This window comes from Ceratotherium simum, chromosome 24, assembly GCF_057802395.1.
Source record: "Ceratotherium simum simum isolate JZ-2026a chromosome 24, ASM5780239v1, whole genome shotgun sequence".
In the NCBI taxonomy this organism is placed as follows: Eukaryota; Metazoa; Chordata; class Mammalia; order Perissodactyla; family Rhinocerotidae; genus Ceratotherium; species Ceratotherium simum.
Genome location: NC_141923.1, coordinates 42,302,561 through 42,328,536, shown reverse-complemented (window position 1 = coordinate 42,328,536; position 25,976 = coordinate 42,302,561). Strand labels below are relative to the sequence as shown.

Below are 25,976 nucleotides of genomic sequence, written 5' to 3'. Positions count from 1 at the left end.
GAATTTATTCTAACATGGAGTCAGAATTTCAGAAGTTGAAGGAGCCTTAGAGTTAAGATCCCACCAAGAAATTTTCTTCAAAATTTAGTGTCAGGCCAAACAGGTTCTCTTGAAGAACTGCTGTTTCCTCCTTTCTGATACAAGAACTGTAGAACTTAGTTTCTCTTTTTGTTCTAGCTACCAAGAAACTCAGAGCCAAATCTGAATGAAGCTCAATTACAGAAACCACATTTGTCCTCATGGTTAATATGTTTCCTCTCAATTCCTTTTCACAGCCTTGAGTTCCAATTTTAATTCAACAACTACACTGTATACATATGTTCATACATTGTATGTTCTGTGCCATCTCCTTTCACTCCATTTTAACAGGACTATACCCTTATCACTTCTGTTTGAATTATGACAGGCTCTTAGCTGATCACCACATCTCTACTCTTCTCTCCAATTCTCCTCCCACTAGACTGTCAGAGCAATCTGTGCAAAACACAAGTCTGATTGCATCAATTCCCTGCATAAAACCATCAAGGGCTGCCCATTGCCCATTGGGTCAGAGTCATAACTCTTTAGAGCATTCAACACTTGACCTCAGCCTCTCTTCTTAGACTCTTTCTAGTTGACCTTTCCACTTATTTAAGCTTTAGACACAATGGTTGACTCATTGCTTCCCGAATATGACCTACATTCTCATGCTTCTGTGTTTGCTTATTTCTCCTTCTTGCAATGTCTTTCCCCTCATCATCCACCTGATGAATGTTTACCCATCCTTCAGGGCTGCTATAGATGGAATGTTTGTGGCTCCCCCAAACTCATATGTTGAAACCTAATCCACAATGCATCGGTATTAGGAGGTGGGGCCTTTGGGAGGTGATTAGGTCATGAGGGTGCAGCCTTCATGAATGGTATTAGTGGCCTATAAAAGAGACCCCAGAGAGTTCCCTTCCACTTCCACCATGTGAGGACACAGAGAGAAGTCTGCACACTGAAAGAGAGCTCTCACCAGAATCTGACCATGCTGGCACCCTGATCTCAGACTTCCAGCCTCTAGAACTGTGAGAAATAAATTTCTGTTGTTTGTAAGTCACCCCGTACTTACAAACGTACAAAGAAAGTACTATGGTACTTCGTTATAGCAACCTGAACTAAGATGGGGTCCTCATTTTAGTGGCTTTCCATTATCCCCTCCAGGTAGGAACAGTTGTTTCCTTATTTCTCTGACCTTAATATTTATAGAACTCTACTGTAGTTCTTATATTGTCTGATAGTTATTTCTCTACAGTTCTGTCTGCACAGATAGGTCTGAGAGCTCTGCTAGGGCTCAGATCATCTCATCCACATTTATACGCCCTGTGCCTGTTACAAGCAGTACACAGGACATAACAGGTACATCTCCTTTTGAAACCAACCAACCAATCAACCAGATAAAAAAATTAATAGATGTGATTTATTCTAGATTCCCAAACTAAGTAGTGGACAACTTAGGACTAGAACTTCTATCTTCCAGTTTTCAAGCTCCTGTTCTGGTGTTCTTTGCTGTGGTTCCTGAACACAGTTCTAACTGCCAAAAAGTCACCTGGGGAGTTCATTAAAATAGATTCCAGGTCCCCAAGCCTAAAATTCTAATTCTATAGGTCTGTTGTAAGAATCTGGAGATTAGTATTTTTAACAGGGTTCCCCAGGTTTGGGCACCACCAAGTTTCATACTATAACATGCTCTCATTTCTTAACACAAAACAATAAATATTTATCCTTAATTTGTTGATTTTCATTAGGTATTGGTTGCATTTGGGTCCAAGCTGATAACTTCAGGCATTTTGAAATGTGCTGTAGATCTGATACAGATCCAAATTCACCATGAATTTAAGAGGAAGAATATAAACAGCACGTAGTAAAAACCAAAATCTTTATCTCCTTCAGGAGAGAACTGTAACTGATGAAATGCAAATCTAATAGCAGAGGAACTTTAATTTAAAGTGGTTGTTTTTCAGGGCCGGTCTCGTGGCTTTGCGGTTAAGTGCTCACGCTCCGCTACTGGTGGCCCGGGGTTCGGATCCCGGGCGCGCACCCACGCACGGCTTCTCCAGCCATGCTGGGGCCGTGTCCCACATACAGCAACTAGAAGGATGTGCAACTATGACATGCAACTATCCACTGGGGCTTTGGGGGGGAAAAAAAAAAGGAGGAGAATTGGCAATAGATGTTGGCTCAGAGGCGGTCTTCCTCAGCAAAAAAAAGAGGAGGATTGGCATGGATGTTGGCTCATTGATCTTCCTCACCAAAAAAAAAAAAATAAAAGTGGTTGTTTTTCTTATCTGTTTTGTCTTATAAGTCTTTGTCTAAAATACTTCCCTTTAATTCTGACCATCACCTAGGTCCAGCCACATGATTCTAAGATTACTAGAGGGAGTTCACGTGGACAAAGTCTAGTCCTTTTGTGACATTTACTTGTAGTTGAAGCCTAGGTCAGCTTTTGATTAAAACAAGATTTTGAATAATAATGACAACATAAAAACTATCATTTTAGATGGAGACATATCTAAAAATACTAATTTAAGAATTAAGGCAAACTAAGTTTAATGACCATGATAGCTGTAGATACTTACAACTAGAATCCTTATCTCCTAATACACAAAGTAGCCATAAAGTAGAATCTATTTAAGACTCAGGTTTAAAAAGCATATTTGTGACCACGTGGATGGACATTGAGGGTATAATGCACAGTGAAATAAGTCAGAGGGAGAAGGTCAAATACCGTATGATTTCCTTCATTAAGTAGTAGATAATAACAACAATAAACAAACACATAGGGACAGAGATTGGATTGGTGGTTACCAGAGGGGAAGGGGGGAGGGAGGAGGGTGAAAGGGATAATTCGGTACATGTGTATGGTGATGGGTTGTAATTAGTATTTTGGTGGTGAACATGATGTAATCTATGCAGAAACAGAAGTACAATGATGTACACCTGAAATTTTTACAATGTTATAAACCAATGTTACTGCAATAAACAAAAAATTAAAAAAAAAAAAGCAATGGTGTTAATTAAATAAGCAAACAAACACACACACTTGTTGAGTTAAAATGGTGTAATTTAAAATGTAACAAAAGTTTTAAGGATTCTTTCTAATTTTTAAAAATAATTTGAACGGTTTACGAAATCAATATTTATTATTTAAAAGATTGAAAATGTTTGTTAATTTGTTTTTATTTCAATTAAACTGTACAAATTAATTTTACTTCTCTGAGTCAAGCTTCCTTCTTTCCTCCACCCCATCTTGTTCTTGAACATGAGCCCATCCCCAAACAGAGCTTAACACTATTCATTCACTAAAACTCACTCATCATGGTACCTGAAGTAAACTACTGAAAGTTTTGTTTAACTGAGAGTTTTTACCTTCATACTTATTTTCTGAAATAATATAATTAGGAAGTGCATGAATATATGACTCAAATAAGTGAATGATCATAAACCAACCTATTATTTTTTATCCTTTTATTACCCCTACCTAATCCACTCAAATGCCGGCTTAAGACCGTCTCTCTTTTTATGAATTGCACTATGTAACTTACTTTGCCACGACAGCGTTTATGTGAGTCCTCACAAGTCCCAGATATTGGTCAATCTGTGCCTACAAAGAGAAGGAAATCAGGAGCACGTCTAAAGGTCACGAGGTCAAAATTGAACATGAACGTCTGACATCACATAGAACTTACCTGGTGCTTAACATACACTACAGGTAGTGTAAACATTGAAACCACAGCTGGGATGAAAAACAAATATCGTATTAAAATTCTGAAAGTTATGAGTGAGAATAAGCTTATAGATACATTTTTATATAATTATGTGATATTATAGCTTTATTTATATTATAATAGCCAGCATTCTAGCTAGAAGATGGCAGGGCATTTCATAAGGAAAATGAAGGGATGCTGAGCGCTTTACAGATAGTAAGTCATTAATCCCAGAATGAGGGTGGACTGTGCCCTCCCAGGATGAAAATGAATTTCTGTCCATAACTATCATTGTAAACAGAAGCCAAATAAAAGCCGTTGTGGTTGAAGGAAAAAAAATCAACTTTAAACTAAGAAATTCATCAGTAATGTGTAATATATATTATACTCTTTAATTGAACTATGACGGTCAGGGAAATGTTTGCACTCAGGGCTATCTGGCATTTGTTCCCGGGAATCTATTAAAACAAGCTAAGAGCTAACAGCCCAGGCAGCTTTCTGCTCACGCAGTGTGTGAAGGAAGACAACACGCTAACACACTCGTCTGCCCTTACCCATGAGCAGCAGGGTCAGCCCATTGAAGAGAGCGCCCACGTACGTCAGGAGCCACATCAGCACTGCAAACTGGAGGAGGAAATGATAATCAGAGCTTCTACAACCATCCTGATGGGTAAGAGTCTCATTTCACTGACTTTTTTTTAGATTAGAATTTGAGGCAAAATACATCATGGTTTCAACAGGAAATGTGAGAGCATTTAAAGCTCATCACAGAATTACTGAAAGAGGATCCAGTCTTCACTGCTCTGGGAACGCTTTGGATTTCTTTGTTCTAAGACTAAAGAGACTTAATGAAATAATAATCTATGGCAGGGGTCAGCAAACTATGGCCCTTGGCCTGTTTTTGTATGGGCCTATGAGTTAAGAATGGATTTTTACATTTTTAAATGGGGGAATAAAATAAAAACAAGAGTAACATTTCATGATATGTGAACATGATATGACATTCAACTTTCAGTGTCCATAAATAAAGTTTTATCAGCACACAGCCACAGTCATTCATTTACGTATCGTCTTTGGCTGCTTTCCTGCTACGATAGCAAAATTGAGTAGCTGCAACAGAGTGTGTGTGGCCCACAAAGCCTAAAATATTTACCACATGGCCCTTTACAGATAAGGTTTGCCGACCCCTGCTCTAGCCCACAATTCTTACGTTACAAATATGAAGAGAAACGTCACCTTAAAAGCCCTAAGGTAAGTAATCATAATCTCCCTGCTGTCTCTCTTCAGTCATTACTTGCCAAGACCTTATTCCAGTAAAGCACCTTGGGGGTCCACACCGTATCACTCACTTTTCCTTCTGCCCTTCCTGGAACAGTAACCGAGCAACCTCGGGTACAGACCCTGCCCGGTGTGTACGAAGAGCTCTGGGAGCACAGGGAACTCACGGCAACCCCATAGGCTCCCCACCCCTCCGCTCCTGCCCCTGCCCAACCACGATTGATTGACTTCAGTTTTACAGGTACATCACAGGGCTGTCAAGGCAGCTTGTTCAACGAAACCCAGCACGTCCAAAGAGCACAGGAATAACACCCGGGACCCGAGGTCCCCCACCCTGCAGGGGCTCAGTCTCACGGCCCACACTGTGTAAGGACACTTGGATGTCTTACTATTAGCAGAGCCCAGAGTTTCTTTCAATGAAAAACCATGTATGTTTTTCACATTTCCCAAACTAGATTTTTATTTTAAAATTAATTTTAGGAAACTGGCTGAGGAATTGAAAACGGTAAGGGGAAGCAACCTGGTGTGTGGTAAAAAGGATAGAACTACAAGCTGTGTGACCTGGGTTTGATCCCAGCTCGACCAGTGACTCACTGGGCAACCTCGGTCAAGTGTCTTAGCTTCTCGGAGCCACAGTTGTGGCATCTGTAAAATGAGGGGATTAGACTGGATGAGCTCCATGGTGCCGCACAGCTGGAGGTGTTCTGACTCTAGAATATAATTAACACTTGCTTTTTACTCTCCATTACATGGTGGTTTATATTATACCTTTCGGGAAAACAAAACTCAAGATGTTCAAGTGAAGGGCTTAAGCAATCGTACTTTTAAGGAATCCACCAGGTCCTGGACGAGGAAGAGCCTCCTCAGTTCTTTAAGCGTGTTGTTCACGTAGAACTGCAGGCAGTCCGTGTACTTCTGAATCTGCTCCTGAGAAAGGGTGATTTCGAGCTCCAGGTAGGCCCTGTCAACAGACCACCCACAGAGAGCTCCATCAGAGGGACCACGAAACACTGACTTTTCCTTCTCCCCCTCTGAGGAGAACAGCCAGGCCATCCTGGGGGCTTTCTGCCAGCAAGCAGGCTGCAGGGCACCATACACCCCCGCCGCCGCTGTGCTGGGGACCAGGGATCATGTCGCTTAGTGGGGCGCTGTGACTGTTTCCACCTCTCTAATACAGCCTTAAGGTGTGAGCTGATAATACAGAGCCATTGGCGGGGACCAGAGAGCAGCCAGTCCAAAGTCAGCTCATTGCTGAATCCTCCATACATCCCTGGCCCGCCAGGGAACTATGAAAGCCCTCATTGCTTTTTTGGCTGCGTGGAGATGAATCATCTTTTTAAATAATTGAGATATCTGAAAATCCTAGCTGCCAACTATTATTCGTCATCAAAACTTTAATATTTCATGTTTGAATTCTGGAAAATACTCCCAGGTTTTATCTAGAGAGCTCTGAAAACTCAAGTGACCCTGGGCTATATTAAAATGTTCATGGTTCTATGACAAGGAGTATTTTTAGTAACTGCATTTTTCATTTTTCATTTGTTCAAATGGTTCAATGTAACTCTTGGGCACATACACCAGGCTCCTCAAACAGTCCATCCTCCTGCTTGGCCATGCTCCCTCACAGAGGTCCATCCTCCCTCTCTCCTTCCCTCCCTCTGCTCTGTTTTAAGACAGCGCCACATTGTCTACTTAGAGGATATTTCTAGAGTTCTTACAGAGTTTACCTAACTCTGGGAATTGAAATGAAAAGAGTAAAGCTGTGATGGCTTGAGTTTTAGGAAGTTTATGTTTCTCCCCGTTAGAAACAAATAGAAAAATACTGATTTGTCTAGATAGTATGTTTTGATTCAAAATGTTCTCTGAGTCTGATATTCCTTTTACTGAGAAAAACAACTTAGCCAAAGGAAAGCTTTATATTTTAAATTTCTCTCCTAAAGGAAGAGAAAGTAGTTGAGCTAATTGTAGTTAGACTCTTGGTTCTGCACTGGGTATTGGAAGAAATGAGCCAAATGAGAGCCATGTTCCCCCGCAAGGGGACAGCCTTGGGGCCAAGAACGAGGAGAAATCAGCTCGCTCGGACGGCTGAGGGCGGAGGCTGGGGCAGGACAGGGCTCCACAGGTGCCAACTCTGGTCACAGGCTGGGGTCACTGAGGTAGGCATGGTATATACCCCGTAAGATGACACGCCACCTCTCCACTCTTCCCACCTTTGGGGTGGGAACTTGCACGGCCAAATTATAGCCCAGAAGACCCATTTACTCTGCATTAGAAGAAGGCCAAATACATCCCAAGGGCAAGAAGGCTCAGACTGTGCCTGGTTTGACACTGAGGCCAGGACCTCGAGGCTGGGAACGGAGGTCTGACACAGACTTTCCCCTTTTGTCAACAAGCCCCCATAACACAGGCGTCTTTCCCCTTTAGGAGCCTGGTGCCCTGAGGCCTTGATTCAGCTGACTGGTGAGGCGAGCTGGAGGATTCAGAGGCGTCCCCGTGAATTACTGGCGTTGGCCCAGAAGCCGCTCTGCAGCAGCATCTACATGTCTCAGCCAGCAGTCAGGACTGTCCCTCCGCTACAGGAGGCGAGGACACCCACAGGGGAGCCTGCACTCTGGGGCCAGCACGAGGGGAGCGTGACTGACAGCCAGTGCTGAAAGTCCCAGGGCTCACAAGCTGGAGATGGGAGACAAACTGGGGAGCTGGGTGGCACGAAACTTGCGGTGCTAAGACCTCCCTCTGCCACATTCTCATAAATCCTCCTAGTGCACGGCCTTTCTTTCTCTTTAATTTCCTCCTCTTCAGTGTTCATTCTAGTCAGATTTCCCCAGTATAGAAATGCAGAGGAGGGCACATTACAAGACTATTCACAAACCTTGCACCCCTCAGAAGGTTGGCCCTTTGGTATTAAATTTCCAGAGAGAGCACAGAAATAACAATCCAAACACCCTATTCCCGGCTCTGCGCTATTTACTGGCCAAGTGACCCTGGGCAAGTCACTTTACTTCTTAGAACCTCAGTTTTCCCACCTGTAAAAAGGGATTATAATACCCTGCCTTCTTCACAGAGTTGGGAGGATTAATTGTTGAGACACTTCTTAAATTATAAAACACTGTACAACTATAATGGATTAAAATTACTATTAGTAATAACTAAGTATAAAATATTAATAATATAAATTATATAAGTTTATATTAAATATAAATAATAAATATTTAGTAGTAACTCAAATATAAAAACTCAATAAAGCAATAAGCGTTAGAATTGACTTTTAGAAATTCACCAGAAATGTTCGATATTCAAAGACAGAGTGTTGAAGGAGACTAGAGGTCTGTTAGGTCTCAGAGAAACACGACCCACGTGCACCGGGGCTGAAACAGAGGCAGAGGGAAGGAGCCCAGCCCTGGGCAGGGCTGGCCCGGCGGGGGTGCTCACTTGAAAGGGTGGCCCTCGTCGGTTTTCTGCACGGCTTGTAAGACAGACTTGTAGATGCGGAAACTGATGGTGGCCGAGAGCGCGGCCAGGGCCAGGTAGGCGACGACGCTCACGACGCTGAACTGGGTCAGGGAGAAGAGCAGCAGCAGGAAGCTCCCGAACACGACCCCCGTCTGCTTGATGTCCCTCCAGTAGAGCAGGTCAATCGCTGTGGGGAGGGACACAAGCACAGGCGCGTCAGCACCGGCAGTGCCGGGGGGGGGCGGGGGGCGGGGGGCAGCTGCGCGGCGCATCCGCAGAGCCGAGGTCGCCGCGGGTTCTCACCCAGCCTTCGACTCCAGACACAACGAGCAGACGCAGGGCCGTGCCCAGGGCACTCACTGTCATTCCATTTTATTCTGGAAGAACCTTTCCATCACTGAGGGTAGTTCATAAATCTACAGATGAGAAAAGGCCGTTGAATCTCCAGGCCCACATCTCTACCAGCGGATCTCACTGGGCCGCACCATCTGTACGTGGGGCTCAAATGATGTGACTTTGAATCAAAATTGAAAATACACAGGACTCTGAGAAGTACCTGTCCTCCTCTTTTGGATGGCATTGATGCCCTGCTGACAAACCTGTATTGCAATGGTGGCCTGTAAACGTGTACATCAGTCACTCAAATGTCCCTGCTGCTGAGAAGGAGCCGCAGCCTTGAAAACAGGGAAGCTGGCTTCAGCAGCAAGGCGGCAGACCCGGAGACCCCAGACAAGGCCAAAGGTGTCTGAAGAAAGCTCCAGCCTGCCTCCAAAACTGGAGGATCAGTGGCTGTCTCAAAAAACCCTGCAGCTGACATTTGGGTTAAATCATTTTGTACAACATGATTTGTTCACTTACATTCTGTGATTTAAAAAGCCGGAATTCAAGCTTGAAAATCTATGTCACCTCTATCATTTAGTTATTTCCCTCTCAATTTAGAAACAAAAAATTAAATTCAAAAGAATAAAGCCATGATGCTTCAAATGTGATACAAAATCAAAATATTTAGAATATTGTAGTCACCAGATTATGAAAAAAGCATCAATGCCCTGCTTAAGAATGTATGCAAATTTATTCTCCAACTAGGCAAGTAACAAATGTTTTTTTTAAATTGAGATACAATTGACATATAACATTGTGTGAGTTTAAGGTGTGTGACCGTGTTGATTTGATACATTTGCATATTGCAATCTGATTACCACTGCAGCATTAGCTAACACCTCTGTCACATCACATAATTATCATTTCTTTTTTTTTGTGGTGAGAACATTTAAGATCTAGCCTCTTAGCAACTTTGAAGTATTTAATACAGTATTGTTGACAATAATCACTATGCTCTGCATTAGATCCCCAGAACTGATTCCTCTTCTAATCGCAACTTTGTACCCTTTGACCAACATCCCCCCATCTCCCTCACCCCTTAACCCTCGGTAACCACCATCCTACTGTCTCTTTCTACAAGTTTGGCTTTTTTCAGATTTCACAAATAAGTGATATCATACAGTAATTGTCTTTCCCTGTCTGACTTATCTCACTTTGCATAATGCCCTCAAGGTCCATCCATGTTGTTGCAACAAATGGTTTTGATAGAACGTTATGTCAATTAATTTTCAGAAAGAGAAAATAAGACACAAAATTTCCCTCAATTTTCAGAAAGAGAAAATAAGACACAAAATTTCCCTCTCGCAACAGCTGAAAGTGGCAGTCGCGCACCCTGCCAGCTTCATGTGCAGGTAAACGGGAGGCCCCCAGTTTACAGACGCAGCTGCCAGTCACCTGCTCCCAGGAGACCAGAGGCGTCCAGGGTGGAGAGAGCGGGGCCGCTCCCATCACACTGGCAGGTGGCTAGCTGAAAGAAGAGCGTGAGAAGGTCCCACAGCCTCGTGACAACCCTGGCGCTGTAGAGGGGACATAAGGAACAATGCAGAGCGTTACCCGTGACAGCAGACCTACCTCAGGCTGGCTGGGAGTGGATCAGGGGTTTGAAGGCGGGGAGGCTCTTGTATAACAGGCTGAAGATACCCCAGCCATCTGAAGCTGGAGAGAGAATTCCCCTTTGAGCTATCTGCCATCCATCCCCTCTACTCCCCACCCACCACCACCACCTAGTCCACCAATGGCATTAACTCAGAAAGGTTACGGTAGTCGGCCATTTCCTTGGGCAGAAATTTGTTCCCTTTCCCGTACAACACTTCTGCGACGTAGGAAGTAGAGGAGAGAATCACAAGCATGTTTGGGGGTTAAACAAAGATTTTTTTTTTTCTCTTTTGAGTTAGGCTGATTCTACAAGCAGGTTTCCAGGGGCAAAGGAAAAGTTCTGCTGCTCCAAAGCCTCTCTTCTCCCAGCCCCAATCACCAGTCACAGTGATTAACATTCCACTATTAGAAATTCATTACTTTGGATGAATCCTTTTTATCTTCAAAAGTTTTGTCATCTTTTTTTTTTTTTTTTATGAGGAATCAGCCCTGAGCTAACATCGATGCCCTGAGCTAACATCTGATGCCAATCCTCCTCTTTTTTGCTGAGGAAGATTGACCCTGGGCTAACATCCATGCCCATGTTCCTCTACTTTATATGGGACGCCACCACAGCATGGCTTGACAAGCAGTGCATCTGTGCGTGCCCAGGATCCGAACCTGCAAACCCTGGGCCGCCGCAGCGGAGTGTGCACACTTAACCGCTGTGCCACCAGGCCGGCCCCCTTGTCATCTTTGTTTAATGCAAAGATCCGAGAAGGGGATAATGCACTAAAGATTAGCTTGTCATTAACAACAAAATTTGAATGAGTTCAACAAATGATTTTCCTTTTAGAAGAGTTTGTTGAGAGCACAGCATGAAAGTAATAATTCTTTTTAGGTAGAAAAGAGGGATCTTCTGGAAGACATGACACAAGAAACCCTGGGACCCTGAGGGTAAATGACAGAATTGGGAGAAGAAGAGATCTCCACAGAGGCTTAGCTCCCCTGCGGCTGAGCAGATCTGGAGACAACAAATTGAGGTAAACTGAGGCCTGAGTCTAGACCAGCAGGGCTGCAGGCCCCTGGGGGTCTGGAGCCTCCTATTTATTCTGTTTCATGTAGGGGAGGGGTGAAGGGCAATAAAAAGGAGACTAAAACCACCATCATCTGCAGTGTTACCTCTCCCACATTTGTTCATTTATTCAGTATCTATTGAGCAAGAACCAAGTGCTAGGCTTTGTGCGAGGTGCCAGGGATATCAAAATAAATGAATTGTTAAAAAATAAGAAAACCTACATGCAAATAAATAAATAAGTTGTAATCCTCTGTTTATGATGCCCACAGATTCACACGGCAGACACATTTGGAAACAAATACATCACAATTTGTGCTAAAGGGGGTACTCATTAGGGCCAGGGGAGGCCAGGCTTACCTGCCTCTGAGATGAGGTGAAGGGGCACAGGAGACCCTGCAAGTAGTTTTCATGCAAAGGGGAGACAGAATTTGCTGTTTTCAAGTGAATCCCCACTTAACGAATTGCCTAACACCTGTTAAAAATGGTGTGCCCTCTAGAGAAGCCTTCTGAAGCCCTGGACCCTGTTCAGACAGCCGGGACTGGCAGGCACCAGGTATGTGCTTTACGTGAAGACACTGTGGGCAGACAGCGTTAACTGGTAACTGAGCAACATTAGTTTGGTTTAGGTCATGACACAACAGGTGTTGTAATCAACTTGCTAAGATTGCTGGAGGTTTCTAATTAGGAGGTTAACAAAAGGTTTATCTTAAAACATCAATGGGTGTTGATTCTGGGTACTTTGTGACATGATTATCTATTTACATAGATTCTGAAATGTTCAAAGCACTGTCAGATATTACCTCATTTAAACCTCACAATAAACTCCATTAGACAGGACTATAGCAGGCGAGGAAGCTACAAGGTAAGAAACTTGTCTACTGGGCCAGCCTCATGGCATAGTGGTTAAGTTCGGCACTTTCCTCTTTGGCGGCCTGGGTTTGTGGGTTCGGATCCCGGGCTCAGACCTACATCACGCGTCAGCCATGCTGTGGTGGCGACTCACATACAAAATAGAAGAAGATTGGCACAGATGTTAGCTCAGTGCTAATCTTCCTCAGCAAAAAAAAAAAAAAAAAGGAAACTTGTCTACTGACTAGTTAACAGGAGAAGCAAGATCAAATCCTAAGTTTGATGCTTTTTCCAAAACAAAACAGTTGCCTCTCTTATGTTATATGGTTATATGTCAAATGTCCCCTAAAGTATGTAAAATTAGTTTGGGCAACCTGATTATATTTAAATTTGCTTCCAGAGCTACATATTTAAAGTGAAATTTTTTCTTTAAGTGAAAACAAATTATTCTCAGCAGTAAACAGTTACAGGTCATCTATTCATAGAGTAAGCACAGGGATGAAGAGATCATAAAATTTTGTTCCTGTTTTTCAGGAACTTAAGATCTAGCTGGGAAGATTGGACATTCATTTAAAAAATGCTGAATCAATGCCAATATACCTTGTTGCTGTGAAAGGTGGCAAAAGTTGAGTTCAAGGAAGAGACAGTACTGGAATCGATGAAGGAGAACGTGGGATGGTTTGTGAATGTGGCGAACAATTTGTTAGGGAGATGGGGTGGATAAAGGGAAATATTATGAAGAATTAGTCAATGAGAACGGTGACTAATTAGCTGTGGGAGAAAGGAGGCAGAGCTAATTAAGGGTGAAAGCAACATTTCAAAGCTGGGTGACTGAGATTAGTATCACTGACAAAAATTGAGAATCCAAGGGTGAACTAGTTTGGGAAAAAGCAGACACTTGTTTTCAAACCTCCAGGTTCTGACATGATGACATCACACAGGACATTTTGACACAGCCCGGGGAAGAGATGGGATAGGGATCATAATGAGATGAGGCTGACAATTACACACACTAATTTTTTTTTTTGCTGAGGAAGATTCACCTTGAGCTAACATCTGTTGCCAATCTTCTTTGTGCTGAAGAAGATTCGCCCTGAGCTAACCTCTGTGCCAATCTTCCTCTATTTTATATGTGGGTTGCCACCACAGCTTGGCTGTTGACGAGTGGCACAGGTCCATGCCCAGGAACTGAACCCAGGCCACTGAAGAGGTGCATGCTGAACTTAACCACTAGGCCATAGGGCCAGCCCCTTACTAACTTTTTAAAGCTAGAAATCAAATGATTTGTTTTTCTAGGCTTTGTCACAGTAGCCCTGAGTTAAATGGCCAGTAATATCATATTCCTATGATATTCTGATGAATATGTACAGTAGGTAATTGGAAATGCAGCAATGAAATTTAGTAAAGGAGGCTGAATATTTACATTTGAGTGTATTCTGAGTGGAAATGATGATTGAAGCCATGACAGTGGAGGAAACCTCCAAGAGAGGAGAGACTAAGGGATGCAACTGGGGATGAAGCCTAGTTTAAGATTCAAAGGAATAAGTGAAGCTTTAAAGAGAGTCCTGTCTGAGTGTGAGAATGGATACCCCAATAGTGATGGTTATGGCAGTCAAGGAGAAGGAAAGTGCCCAGAGGAATGAGGTAGGCTACAGTGCAGAATGCTGTAGACATAAGGAGGGAAACGAGCCCCCTGGACCTGGAGACTGCAGGTCTCTCATGAGTTGGCAGAGAGGTAGGAGTAGTGAGGACGGAACCACATTGTGAAGGGTTAGGGAGGTGGTGGGAAGTTCAAAGAAAGAAAGAAGATGGTAAATAAAATGGTAGTTTGGGGAGTAATAGCAACAGTAAACCTTTAGGTTGAGCAAAATCTGAGACTGTCAGTGGGAAGGGAGAAGTGAGGATTCTGGAAAGAGAAGATATTCGATTGAGCAAAGTCTCTGAGAAGTGGGGAACGAATGGGATTAGTCACAGCTCTTTCTTTTCAAAGCAGGGAGCAGAATGAAAGGATGAGTAACAAGGGAGGGACATGTCGAGAAGGTATGGGCGTGGCTACAGATATGTGTTGAGGTGGAAAGGGAACAACATAAAGTGGCTTGAAGTGGCTTGAGGTAGATTCACTCAGATCTTCCCTAGAAAATGAACCCTGAGGTATTCCTGAGTCTGAGGGGGCTGGGGTAGGGCTTGAAGAGATTAAGAGAGGTCCAGACCCACGTCGTTCAGTACAGTAGTGATGAGCCACACTCCATGTGGCTATGAGCACTTGAAATGTGGCTAGTCCCAATTGAGATGTGCTGCCAGTATAGACTACATATCGGATTTCAGACTGCGTTCAAAAAAGGACGGAAAGTGTCTCATTAATACTTTTTAAACTAATTTTTTGTTGAAAGGCTAATACTCTGGATAAGCCAGATTAAATAAAATATATTATCAAAATTAATTTTACCTGTTTTTATTTTTACTTTTTAATATAGCTACTAGAAAATTTAAAATTACATATGTGACTCACATTATATTTCTATTGGATAGCGCTGATCTAGAAAATACAGTAAGGATTCACAAAGGAATGAATAAAAGGACTGCCAGAAAGTAAAGAGGGTTTGGTTGAAGTTAAGGATCTCTAGTGGATCCACTCAACAGGGTTAGAGGCCGGGTGTTCTGAGCAGCAGACGGTGGGCTGACCCAGGGCTGCATACTGCCACAAGGAGCACGGTCAGAGGAGCTGAAGATCCAAGAGGGCAGAACTGAAATGAACAACCTCAGGCTCAAGCTGGGAAGGACAGGGAGTCAAGACCCTTGGGAACTGATGGGCTGGGAAAAGGGCAATGGCTGTGTGTGGTCAGAGTGCCAGCAAATGGCCTGAAGCTCTGATGATTCAGTGGGAACGGCAGGAAGCGATGAAGTGTGATCAGAGAAGAGAACTTCTGTGTACACAATCTGCTGTGTAAATGCCGATTTTTCACAGTTTAATTTTTCTTAGAGTGATGTAAACTTGTGTAGGAAGCTTTATAGTACTGGATCCAGAAAAATGGGTATTTGAATAAAGTTTCCTTAGAACCCACATAAAAATAATATAAGTAACTCTGTAACTGCAACAAATGACCCCAAGTAGTCTTTGGGTACAACAAAGTAAGATAGCTTTTCTCTTCTTTCAATATCCTCCTAATGCAGAAAGGCCAGGTGAGAGTTTAAACATCGGAGGACTCATTTAGTAAGCATACTCCCTAGGACAGGTAAATTACTGTATTGCTTTGCCAGTTATAAAAATTAAAGTTACTTTGCTAAAAGCCCAAGAGTAATGCATTGGCTTTGAAAGGAGAGGTCAGTGCCTCCTATCAATTTGAGAAATGGACTGGGCTTGGTGATCTCATCTTAGTCCCCAAACCACAAGTGGCAGCACACTGCAGCCTGCCTGGGGCTGACTTAGAACTAATTCGGTCAAGGGTGAACTGGCAGATGATGGCAGATTTGAAGAATCCTAATCTCAAATGCTGAAATCAGTGCTACCCCCATTTCCATAATCCAACCAAGAACAGAAAAGAAAAACAGGAGAAGTAATCCAAGGTTTGAATTAAGAGCTACATGGAAACAAAATCCTATGTCAAATTTCAGCAAAGAAAGCCCTTTGCTGCAGTCCAAAAATTTTTAGTTTGGGAAACTACTTTAAATGTATTCAATTATATGACCCAATTGTGGCTGCAATATTCAGAAAGTTTATTAAAAATGTATGAACTGAAAAGATAGTGGTGCAGCTATTCATATTTTATTTATAAGGCAAAATGTGGTATAAGTGGATAATATAAATGGCAATAAATTGTGCACAGTTACCTGCATTATTGCACCATATTCTTAAATGTATTTATTTATATTCCATCTTGGTTCAGAAAAGATTTCAGGCAACATTACACCACTTGCTAAGTGACAAGTTAATGCTACTTTTTAAAAGGCCAAGTGAGAATATGTGAGAAATTCTTCTTCATAGATAATAGCATTTCAGCAAAAGCATTGTTGAAAAATGACATGCTATTGACTTTTATTAACTTTCTAGAAAGCTTCATATAATTGGCTACAATAACTGACTACCTTGTGAAAAGGATTAGAAGCCTAGAAAAACCTCAGTTTTTTACAACCCAGTGTCCAAAGCAGTGATAGAAAAGCCTGTTTCTCTGACAGATTTTCATGAGGCAGACAAAATATCCCCACAGTTAACAGAAACAGTGGTAACTTCCCCTACTTTAACTTTCTCTCATTTGCCATCAAACTGGAGAAACATAATGGAAAAAGATGTAATAAAATGCTTTAAACATACACAGAGACCTTCAAAGACGACACCTTGCAGTCAACCAACCCCCGAGTGTCACTTGCTGTGAAACAGTCTCCTACTCAAAGGCAAACTTGAAACAGTAATCCAGGAGCTCTGGGCCCAGAGCAGACACTGCTGGAGGGACGTCTGCTGACAAGACACCTGCAGTGATTCCACGTTCCAAGCTCTTCCTTCCCATCTCCTGAATGCAGCCAATGTGACTGTCAAGAGAACAATGCCAACACTATCATTTCTGGATGTTTCAATTCTGTGGATGTTTTGAAAGGGAAGATACATTAAACCTGGTGCTTCGTGTAGATAGCAAAAGAGCACAGCATTTAATCCACATGGATCATCCAAATGAGCTTCGGCAGAACAACAGAAAGTGAAGGATTTGATTGCCAAAGCCATAGCCAGTAACAAGCGCTGGTACTTTTCCTCCATGGGAGACAAAAGCAAACGCCTTCTTCTAACAACTGCCCTTGAGATTGGACCAAAGGCAAAAACTGCTTTTATGCTCATGAAGCATTTCTCATTTTCCTGAGTTAACAGCTGAATGTGATTCCTGTTTGCTAGTTCTCACCACGAGGACCACATTCTCTCCACGCTGCCAAGTTAACACAATGATGCTTAGGCCCTCTGTCACCTTGGTGGGGTAGGCCTGGCCAAGAAATGAAACAGCCAGTATTTAAGACAGTGGGCCAGCTCCTCTTCTGCTGAACCTCCAGCAAATGAGCTCATTCTAGTATCAAAGGAAGAGATGGCCAGATGGAGAGAAAGACAGGCTTTGGGCATGTGGTCATGGAGGAAGGCACACAAAGATTTTCAAGGTATTGAATAATGAGTATCTCCAGGTGCTTTTCCTCTCTTTAAGCTTTCTGACCAGATCACAACACGAAACTGTTCATTTGGTCAGTTGGTCATCAGTCATAATTAGACACACAATCTTAAGTCTGGGCCACACCTTCTTAAACTCCATCAATGTGTCGGAATAGAAAAGAACCACGGAGGTAGACAGCTGTTGGTTCTTCTTTAGAAATCAATCTATTTAGGGGCCAGCCGGGTGGTGTAGTGGTTAAGTTTGCGCACTCTGCTTCAGCAGCCCAGGGTTCTTGGGTTCGGATCCCGGGCACGGACAGACCTACACACCACTCATCAAGCCACGCTGCGGCAGTGTCCCACATAGAAAATAGATGAAGATTGGCACAGATGTTAGCTCAGTGACAATCTTCCTCACCAAAAAATAAAAAATAAAAAAAATGAATATATTTAAAATTAAAGGCAAAAATGTTTCTTGAACTAAAAAGATGTAAGACAAAGCAAAAGAATCTCTCTCATTGAACCTCTGTTCCATTCAATAAAATACTACATCCTTCCTGACTCCTGTCACCACTAAATTGGATCTGCACTTTGGTGAAATGTTTCTGAAAGCAGGAGACAAAACATGACCACATTTGAAACACGCCCTTGTGAAATGAGCGGAACTGCAATAAATTTCAAAAATTAAAACCTGTTACATATTTGTACTTTTCATTTGTTCAAAATTAACACCACTTTGGGCAAAGAACTTGTAAGTAATGCTTGAATTATTTTCTCCCCTTTGGCAATAAAAGGAATAGAGAAGGATTTAGGATTTGATTTTGTGAAACAAGACAATTTTGCTCAGATTTAACTAAAAATATAGCTCAAACATGTTTGGGAGAAATAGAACTCTATACTTCTAATCTCTGAAATTCTTAACAAATTTATCTTATTTGAGATATATGCTATACATTTGGAATACAATTGTAATTACCAAGGTTTTAATGTAGTTATTGTCACCTAGGTAGAAGATGGCTTTTAAAGAATTATTAATATCAAATTTTTAGCTTTCAAATAGTGAGCTTAATTGTAAGGCAGTTTTGTTTCTTGAATGGCTGTGTGTACTTTCATAAGAACTGGAAAGGTGACAATATATAAATATTACCTCATGGCCAAATATGCACACAACTTAGGAGATCAGGTTGAGAAGGATGGGAAACATGGTGGAGATGTACATTTAATTATTTCTGAAAAGAAAGGTGATATTCCAAAAGCTATTCACCCATGTTAGCTTTTGTTTGCTGGATTCAGTGGATTTTAGAATTTAATTCTATTATAAGCTAATTTAAAATATATCAATTACTTCACAGATTCTGTTCCCAAATGTATTAACTAGTCTAAAGATGAAAAAGAACTGAGTAAAGAATATCATTTCAAATATAAGGAGAAAGTGGGAAGGAGGGAGGCAAGGAGGAGAGAGAGAAACTTTAAAAATGATAAAGAAGGGCCTGCAATCAGGATGGAAGATTTCATCCACAATCCCTATTGATAAATAGGAATCAAAATGCTTTAGTCACAGAGTATCAGGAATACTATTGTTTTTTAATGAAAGAAATATTAATTCATGGGAATCTGAGAGAAATCACAGATTTGCAGACGGGGATTTGGAACAGCATTTTTGTCAATCTTTCTCACTCATGGTGGGTCTTCCTTAAAGAAAAAGACACTGCAGAGAGTCTATCTGTACAGTCTAAAATCAAAACATGTAATTACAAAATGATTCTAACCTACTGATGTTTATCATAGTCTTTCTCTTAATTTTAGGAAGGAATAGCTCATACAGTAAGAAAATATGCATTTGAAGTTCAGCAATTCTTTCAGCGTCGTGTCAGTTTCTTCCATTAAATTATTTCAAACACCTTTTGAGATATGTATAATCTTATATTATAAAAGGTGTTTTGCTGCCTACCTAGCCCTCTAGCTTCATTGTATATGGTATAGAGATATTGAACAATATTCCACAAATATTAATATTGATTAATTTCAGGTGTAGGACATTGGGTGATTTGTGGCTTTCATCTGAACCTCTCTTTGTACAAACAGAAATTTTCATAATGTGTATCATTTTTAGAAAAACAATAAAGCCATCATTCTCTCCCAAAACTTTGCAATATTCCCTTATAAAGATTCTCTTGAAAATGACAATACATTATGAAAAAGGAGAGTTTTATTTTTCAAGGAGTAATAACTACGTACAATTGGTATGTTATCTGTATAATAAGAGTTTTCTTTCATTAAAACAACATCCCCAGATCCCCAGCTAAGCCAGTTTTCCCACTGGATCTCACTAGAATCTGCAGAGAGGGACTTTGCAAATTATTTATGTTGTAATATTTGTATAGTATTCTAATAATATTGAGTACAAATAAAATGCTGTTTTTGATAAAAGGTGATATTGGTGTGCCTTTATGTTTATGTGTAAAATTGTCTTTACAAAATGCCATTTTCAAAATACAAGCATCTCTTTCAATTCCTGTGGCTAAAACAGACATTACTTCTGTGTATTCTGGGAGGCTTGGCTGTTTCCAACCAGCACCTTTCAGAATACATTACCCCGAAGAGTGTTTCCACAGAGCACTGTAAGCCAGCATAACATTTTCAAAATATTTTCTGTTGTAAAAAAACAGAAATATCTTAGATTATATTCTCTGGTAGGTGTTTCTCCTTTCAATATTTTACATGCCGCCAACAGAGTCAAGTGGGAGCTGACCACAGCCCCAGGCATGAGACAGGTATCAGCCCATCCTACCCCCAAGCGTCCCGCCAGGTGAATTTGTTGAGTATGGTGATATATGGAGAAAACAATCTTGAGCACAAATGGAATGATACAGATGAATGGTTTTAGTCAAACTCTTCCCCTGCCACAGGACCATCTGGATTTGGGTAGACGGTAGAGGAGCTAAAAGAGCAGGTCTGGGGATCAGACTGCCCTGCGTTTGGGACCCAGTTAAGTCCTAGGGCAAATTACTGGCCATCTCAGCCTTAAGATCCTGTTTCTTCCTCTACAAAATGAGAGTAACACAATAATCCCACGAAGCCTTAATTAAAGTAAGACATGTAACAAGAGCTAGGATGGCAACCGGCACACAGATGATATCGCTGGAGAATTTAGGATGATGCACTGATGATGACGACGACAACGGCATAAAGTGGTCAACATCACTGCCTAAACTTCGCTTTGTCTTTACAGCGAGACCTATGTGAAGATATCTCAGAAGGGAAATGAGTTCACTTTCTGAACTCAGTGTTAGTAAAAGAGGCAGTGAGTGCTGAGATGGGAAGAGTTCTGGATTTGAAGCCAAGAGTCACCTTTTACCACTCAATTTGCCACTTACCGAAAAACCTGGGACAAGTCACTTGACGTCTCTGAGCCTTACGGCGTTCAAGAGTAAACTGAAAAGCTCCAATGAGAAGATGTTTGGCAAAATGAAAACTGTAAATATGAGGGATTATTAAGCCCACACAATCACTATTACCTAGATAATTCATATTTATAGAAAAACCATTAAGGAAAAAACCATCTAGCTCAGAGGCAGATGGTACAGCAGTGAGAAGTGAGGGGCTCTCGGCTCAACAGCCTCGGCTGGAATCCAGCCTCGGGCATTACTAGCTGCGCACCTTGGTGGAAGCCTCGGTTCATCACCTGGAAGATGGGATGATGATAAAACTTACACGTCATGAAGTTTGTACGGAGTAAAGGCAATGATGCAAATAAAGCACTCAGTAAAAGTGCCTGATAAACATTAGTATTGTTGTGGTCTGTCAGATTACTATTTATATATGTGTTTTATTAGGTTATTGTTTATTCTCGTTTTGTTTTCATTGAGTAGAATGGGCTTTGGCTTATTAACCAATATTGGTGGCAGTTATTTTTTTCAAGTGGAAGGAAAATCTATGTAATGTAGTATATAATGTGGACTTGAGTCTCTCTTTAGACATTCTCACTTATAGCTGAATATATATTAATAAAATAAATATAAGGTTCCTTTCCCAGGCGTACTACAGTTCTCGTGACACATTGTATTAGTTTCAGTAGAGTATTCATGAAATATTCAATGTACCGCAATTTCTCCATGGAATGTTTAATAATACGGAGGAAACCTGAAGCTCACTTTCCTTATGCCCTTTTCCAAGCAAAACTTTCACCTCGGAAGACTTCTGGAGGACATTTTCAACAATGTTCCACTGACTTCTGTTAGCTGCACTCAGCTGCTCCTCGCTCACACTCATGTCATCGTGTGTATCCTGGACTCTGCTCTGCTGGTCTATGGATTGGGATCACTAAGAATTGACACACTAGTGGCTTCAATCCTGATTATGTATTAAACTTACTTGAGGAGCTTTTAAAACATACTGATATTTGGCCCAATTGAAGCAGAACCTCTGGGGGTGGGGCCCAGACATCCTTTGTGGTCTTTAAAGCTCCTCAGGTGATACTAATGTGCAGCCAGGGTGAAAAACAACTGTTTTTTGACAATGAGGGAACTAAGGTGAAGAAGATACATTGAAAATGCTAAACAAAAATCTTGTTATATATTTAGTTCTCTTTAGAAAAGTGCTCCAAGTTGGGAGAAAAAGGAATAATTTACTTCCTACCATTTCTATTTTACGCCTATAAACCCACTTACCCAGTTATTAGTCAATTTTCAAGATAATGGCTTTGTTCTATCTGACAAAAGGAAATCAATGGTATTGAAGACTACCAAAGGTCACTGGGTGTAAAAGACCTTCCACGATCTGGCATTAATCTTCACAGGTAGCTGTATATTGGAAATGAAAATGATGATCTTCAATGGACAAATTGTGGCATTTTGTGTTATTTTCTGATTACAAACATCCATGTGTTTTTCTTTAACCCCCCAAGGAGAAGGTCAACTGAGGCAAAACACATAGGATTGTGATGAAGTAGGATTTTATATCTTACACAAATAAAACAGAAAATCTGCCACCTTTTGGTATCTACTTTTGGTAAGAATAAAAGAAACCCATAATCATAGTCTAAAACCCAACTTTTTCATGTCTTATGTCCAACTAAACCTGATGTTAACATCAAGCCACAGTTGTTTGTCAAGTGTGTTTTTCAAATAAACCGGATGAGTCTAAACACATAAGAATGAAATGTTACCAAGCATTTTCACAGCTGCCTTCTCTATAACACACATGCTGTTCCATGTCTCTGTCATCATTCTGTGGAATTACGCCCCTGAATTGCCACACATTTCTTATTTCCTGGCCTTTAAATCTATTAGGTCCATTTACTTACTTTGGACACTTGTATTTCCAAAAGACCCACATAATTTGAACTAAACTATTGTATTTTATGTCTTTGTCACCCAACCAACAAATAAGAGGCAGAGCAAATGTGTTCCTAATTCTGAGCCCCATGTTTACTTCTTCTTTGCTTAAAAAATTTACCAAAGAAAAATTCCCACAGGGCATTAAAGATGAAAAGGCATCCCATTCTTTCTGTGATATAAAATTACAAGGAGAAAGATGCCAGGTTTTTAAAAAATCAGCTTCTGCTCCAGAGTATTCTTGTCCCCAAGGGATGCTGCAACCCTGCAGGTTAAGTCAAATGCGCCTTCTTCAGAACCATATTAAATATTAAAGGACACTTCGTCTTACAAACATCCAAGTTTACCACACATAATTCATTCTTGGAAATTCTCTCTTTCTCCTCATAATCTCAAACTGAGCAAGGTGAAGGAGAGAATCTTAATGTAACAAAGGAGAGATGGATGTGTGAAGTATGAGGCTGAAGAAAAATGGCTGAAAAGCAATCTAAGCGAGGCTGGAGGGTGGCCACACCCAGTGCTAATATGGACTATTTGAAAATAAACCTGTTATACTGGAGGGCAACCGGCACGGCTTTTATCTCCCTCCACTTGTTCCACAGATACCCATTATTAATAAATAGTAGTCACAGGTTACCCAAATAACAGGCAAAAAAACCCCAAAATATTTCAAAGTGAACCATCCTAAAATGTGGCTACGCCATCATATTTTCAGGGTTTCGAGAGCTAGTCTGCATTTCCAGTCTCCTTTGTGTGACCACAAATAACAACCCTGAAATGGGTGTGTCCCTCTCACAAGGATGCACTACAGCCCTCTCTGTTAATGGTTCTACCAGGAGATTTCAACCCTTCGGCAGGAATTAAATGCACTGGGATGCATAGAACAATAAGAAAACATTTTAACTCTGGGCATGAGAAGACATTAAATAAGTACTGAATGATCAACGGATCCCAAAAGAGCTCCAGGAGGAGGCAAATGATGCATTATTTAAAATACTAGCATTACGACAAGAAAACAAAGAGGTGGGGGTGGGGGGTAAAAAAAAAAGAAAAGAGAGAAAAAGAAAAAAAAATCAAACACCATCCATTTTGATTTTTGACATAACAAGTTTACTCCCCCCAACAGAAAGCTCCTGGTATAAAGCATGCATAGGTCCCACAGGTGAAATGATGCACAATGGCCGAGTCCGGGTCTCAGGGTGCCCGTGCGCCGCAGGCATGCACTACTGAAATAAAGAGAATACCCTGACTTTTCCAGTTGCTCCACACACAGTCCATCTTGGTGGAATCGGCAGCGGCCTGCATCGTGCGGCCTTTGGGGGCTCGCCGTTGCTGTCCTCGGGGGCGCCGAGCCGGCACTCAGGCGTCGGTGCCCGGGCTGCAGCTCTGGGCTCGCGGCGGCCGCGCGGCTGCAAACACACTGAGGCTGCACCAGCCGGCGCGCGGCGAGGGGCGGGCGCCGCAGTCTCCGCGGCAGCGAATCAGCGCGGCGGCGCCGGAGCTGCCTGCGCGCACGGGGATGCGGGCGCCGCTCAACGCGAGAGACCGTAGCGCGGCCGCCCTGGGGTGCTGCCCTGGAGACTGCGAAAGCGGTTCTGGCCGGGAGAGCACGAAAGCAAACCTGGTGTGGGAGGTTTGGAAGAAGAGGTGGGGAAAAGGGGCCAACAATGCGGTGAGAGTAGGGGACTTGGGCTGTTCCTGGGAGTTCCTGACTGGCAGAGTGCACATTCTAGAAATTTCTTAGCAACCCAAGAAACTTGTTGGATGAGACAGAGTTGACGGCAGTACAGTGTCAGGCTTTCAGTATGTCCCCATCGCTCACCCACCTCTCTTTTCCTCAATTCTTTACATTCTGACCACTCTTTATTTTAATTGCCTGGCATCTTCCAAACAATTGCCAGTTCTCTCCCTCTTTTGGAATATTCCACGAGTATCCAAAACCTTTGTTGGCAAGCCACAATCCCTGTGAAGAAATCCTACAGCTCAATCCCTGAGGGCTTGTGTATTTCTTGCTGCCCCTCTTCTCCAGCTGTGTGTGTGGGCTGAATGAATAAATGTCAGAATGTGGTGCCTGTACGCTCCAGATCAAAGCCCTTGGACCCTGGCACACCGAGTTCCTGGTCACTGCAGTGACACTCCAAGAGTGGTCAGTTGTGGGGGCATCCAAGCAGTACTCAGGGAAGCAAAGGGATTTCTGCCTCAACACATCATCTTTGGGATGGGGTGGGGGGGGGTGAGGAAGGCAGTGTATGACGTGGTGGGTGAAGCCGGTTTCCAAGCCCAGTGTGTGGAGAGCTTCAGGAGTACTCAGTTACAACACAGATGTCAGTGGGTGGAGCGGAACAATGGTGGTGACCGGCTATCTGAATCTCAGCATGAAACACCTTACCAGATTATACATCAAGGCCTTGAGAGAAAGGACCGTGGACAGGTGCATTCTGAGGAGGAAAAGGCAGAAATAGCAGAGAAAGTACTGGAATTGGGCAGTCTGGGAAAGAAAGTCCTGGTGGAGGGAACCCTTGAGGAGACAAGACACAGCATGAAGACAGAGAAGGCAGGAGCATATAGAAGGAAGAGACCCCACTTCATTTGTTGTGGCGTGGCCTTATCCCTTACACAGAAGTGTTCTTTCCCAGACCCAAATCCACATTCGCACATCCTGTGCCAGCAAGGACCTAGGGACAGCAGTCGCAAGGTCATGCCTGTAGTCATGATTTATCTTTCATTTTATGAAGCATATGCTCTTTAAAATATAATCTTTGGGGTCATGCATATTCTTTTTAGGATACAAGCTTCCAGAGAAACCAGCGAGCCTCTCTGCATATCTCTGTAACACATCTGAAATTATTCTTAAGGAAGCTTAGTAAGAAGGACTTCAGAAGGATGATTTGGCACTTCTGGGCTGCTGAAGTCTCCTACAAGAGAGGGGGTGTCAGAGTTCCCACGGGGCTGATGAGAAGGAAAAACAGCAACCACATTATTACAAAGCACTTTTCAAACTGACCTGCTCTAGCGACATCAGTGACTTTTTTAGATTTATATTCCCTTCCCCGCCCCCTCCAATTTTTTTCATTGTCATGGTCATGTTTGGGAATTTAGTCAGCAAAATACTGAAAAGACTGGTAGTTGATGAATTTTCACTGCATGACGTGGAGCTGGACGAACCGCAAACAGGT

General features: G+C 42.2%; 1 protein-coding gene across 2 annotated transcripts in view; it reads right to left on the bottom strand.

The window, feature by feature from the left end:
* Nucleotides 1–25,976, bottom strand: part of RTN1 (reticulon 1) — a 231,887-nt gene that overhangs the window by 3,743 nt on the left and 202,168 nt on the right. Inside the window, exons 1-6 of one of the 2 annotated variants that reach the window (XM_004426208.3) lie at nt 24,045–24,112; nt 8,439–8,646; nt 5,829–5,967; nt 4,283–4,352; nt 3,711–3,757; nt 3,567–3,625 (exon numbers count right to left, since the gene is read on the bottom strand). In XM_004426208.3, coding sequence (XP_004426265.1) covers nt 3,567–3,625; nt 3,711–3,757; nt 4,283–4,352; nt 5,829–5,967; nt 8,439–8,646; nt 24,045–24,105 — 584 coding nt within the window. In that variant the 5' untranslated portion in view covers nt 24,106–24,112. Of the gene's footprint in view, nt 1–3,566; nt 3,626–3,710; nt 3,758–4,282; nt 4,353–5,828; nt 5,968–8,438; nt 8,647–24,044; nt 24,113–25,976 lie in introns of those variants that run through there. The other variant, XM_004426207.3, reaches the window with a different exon arrangement.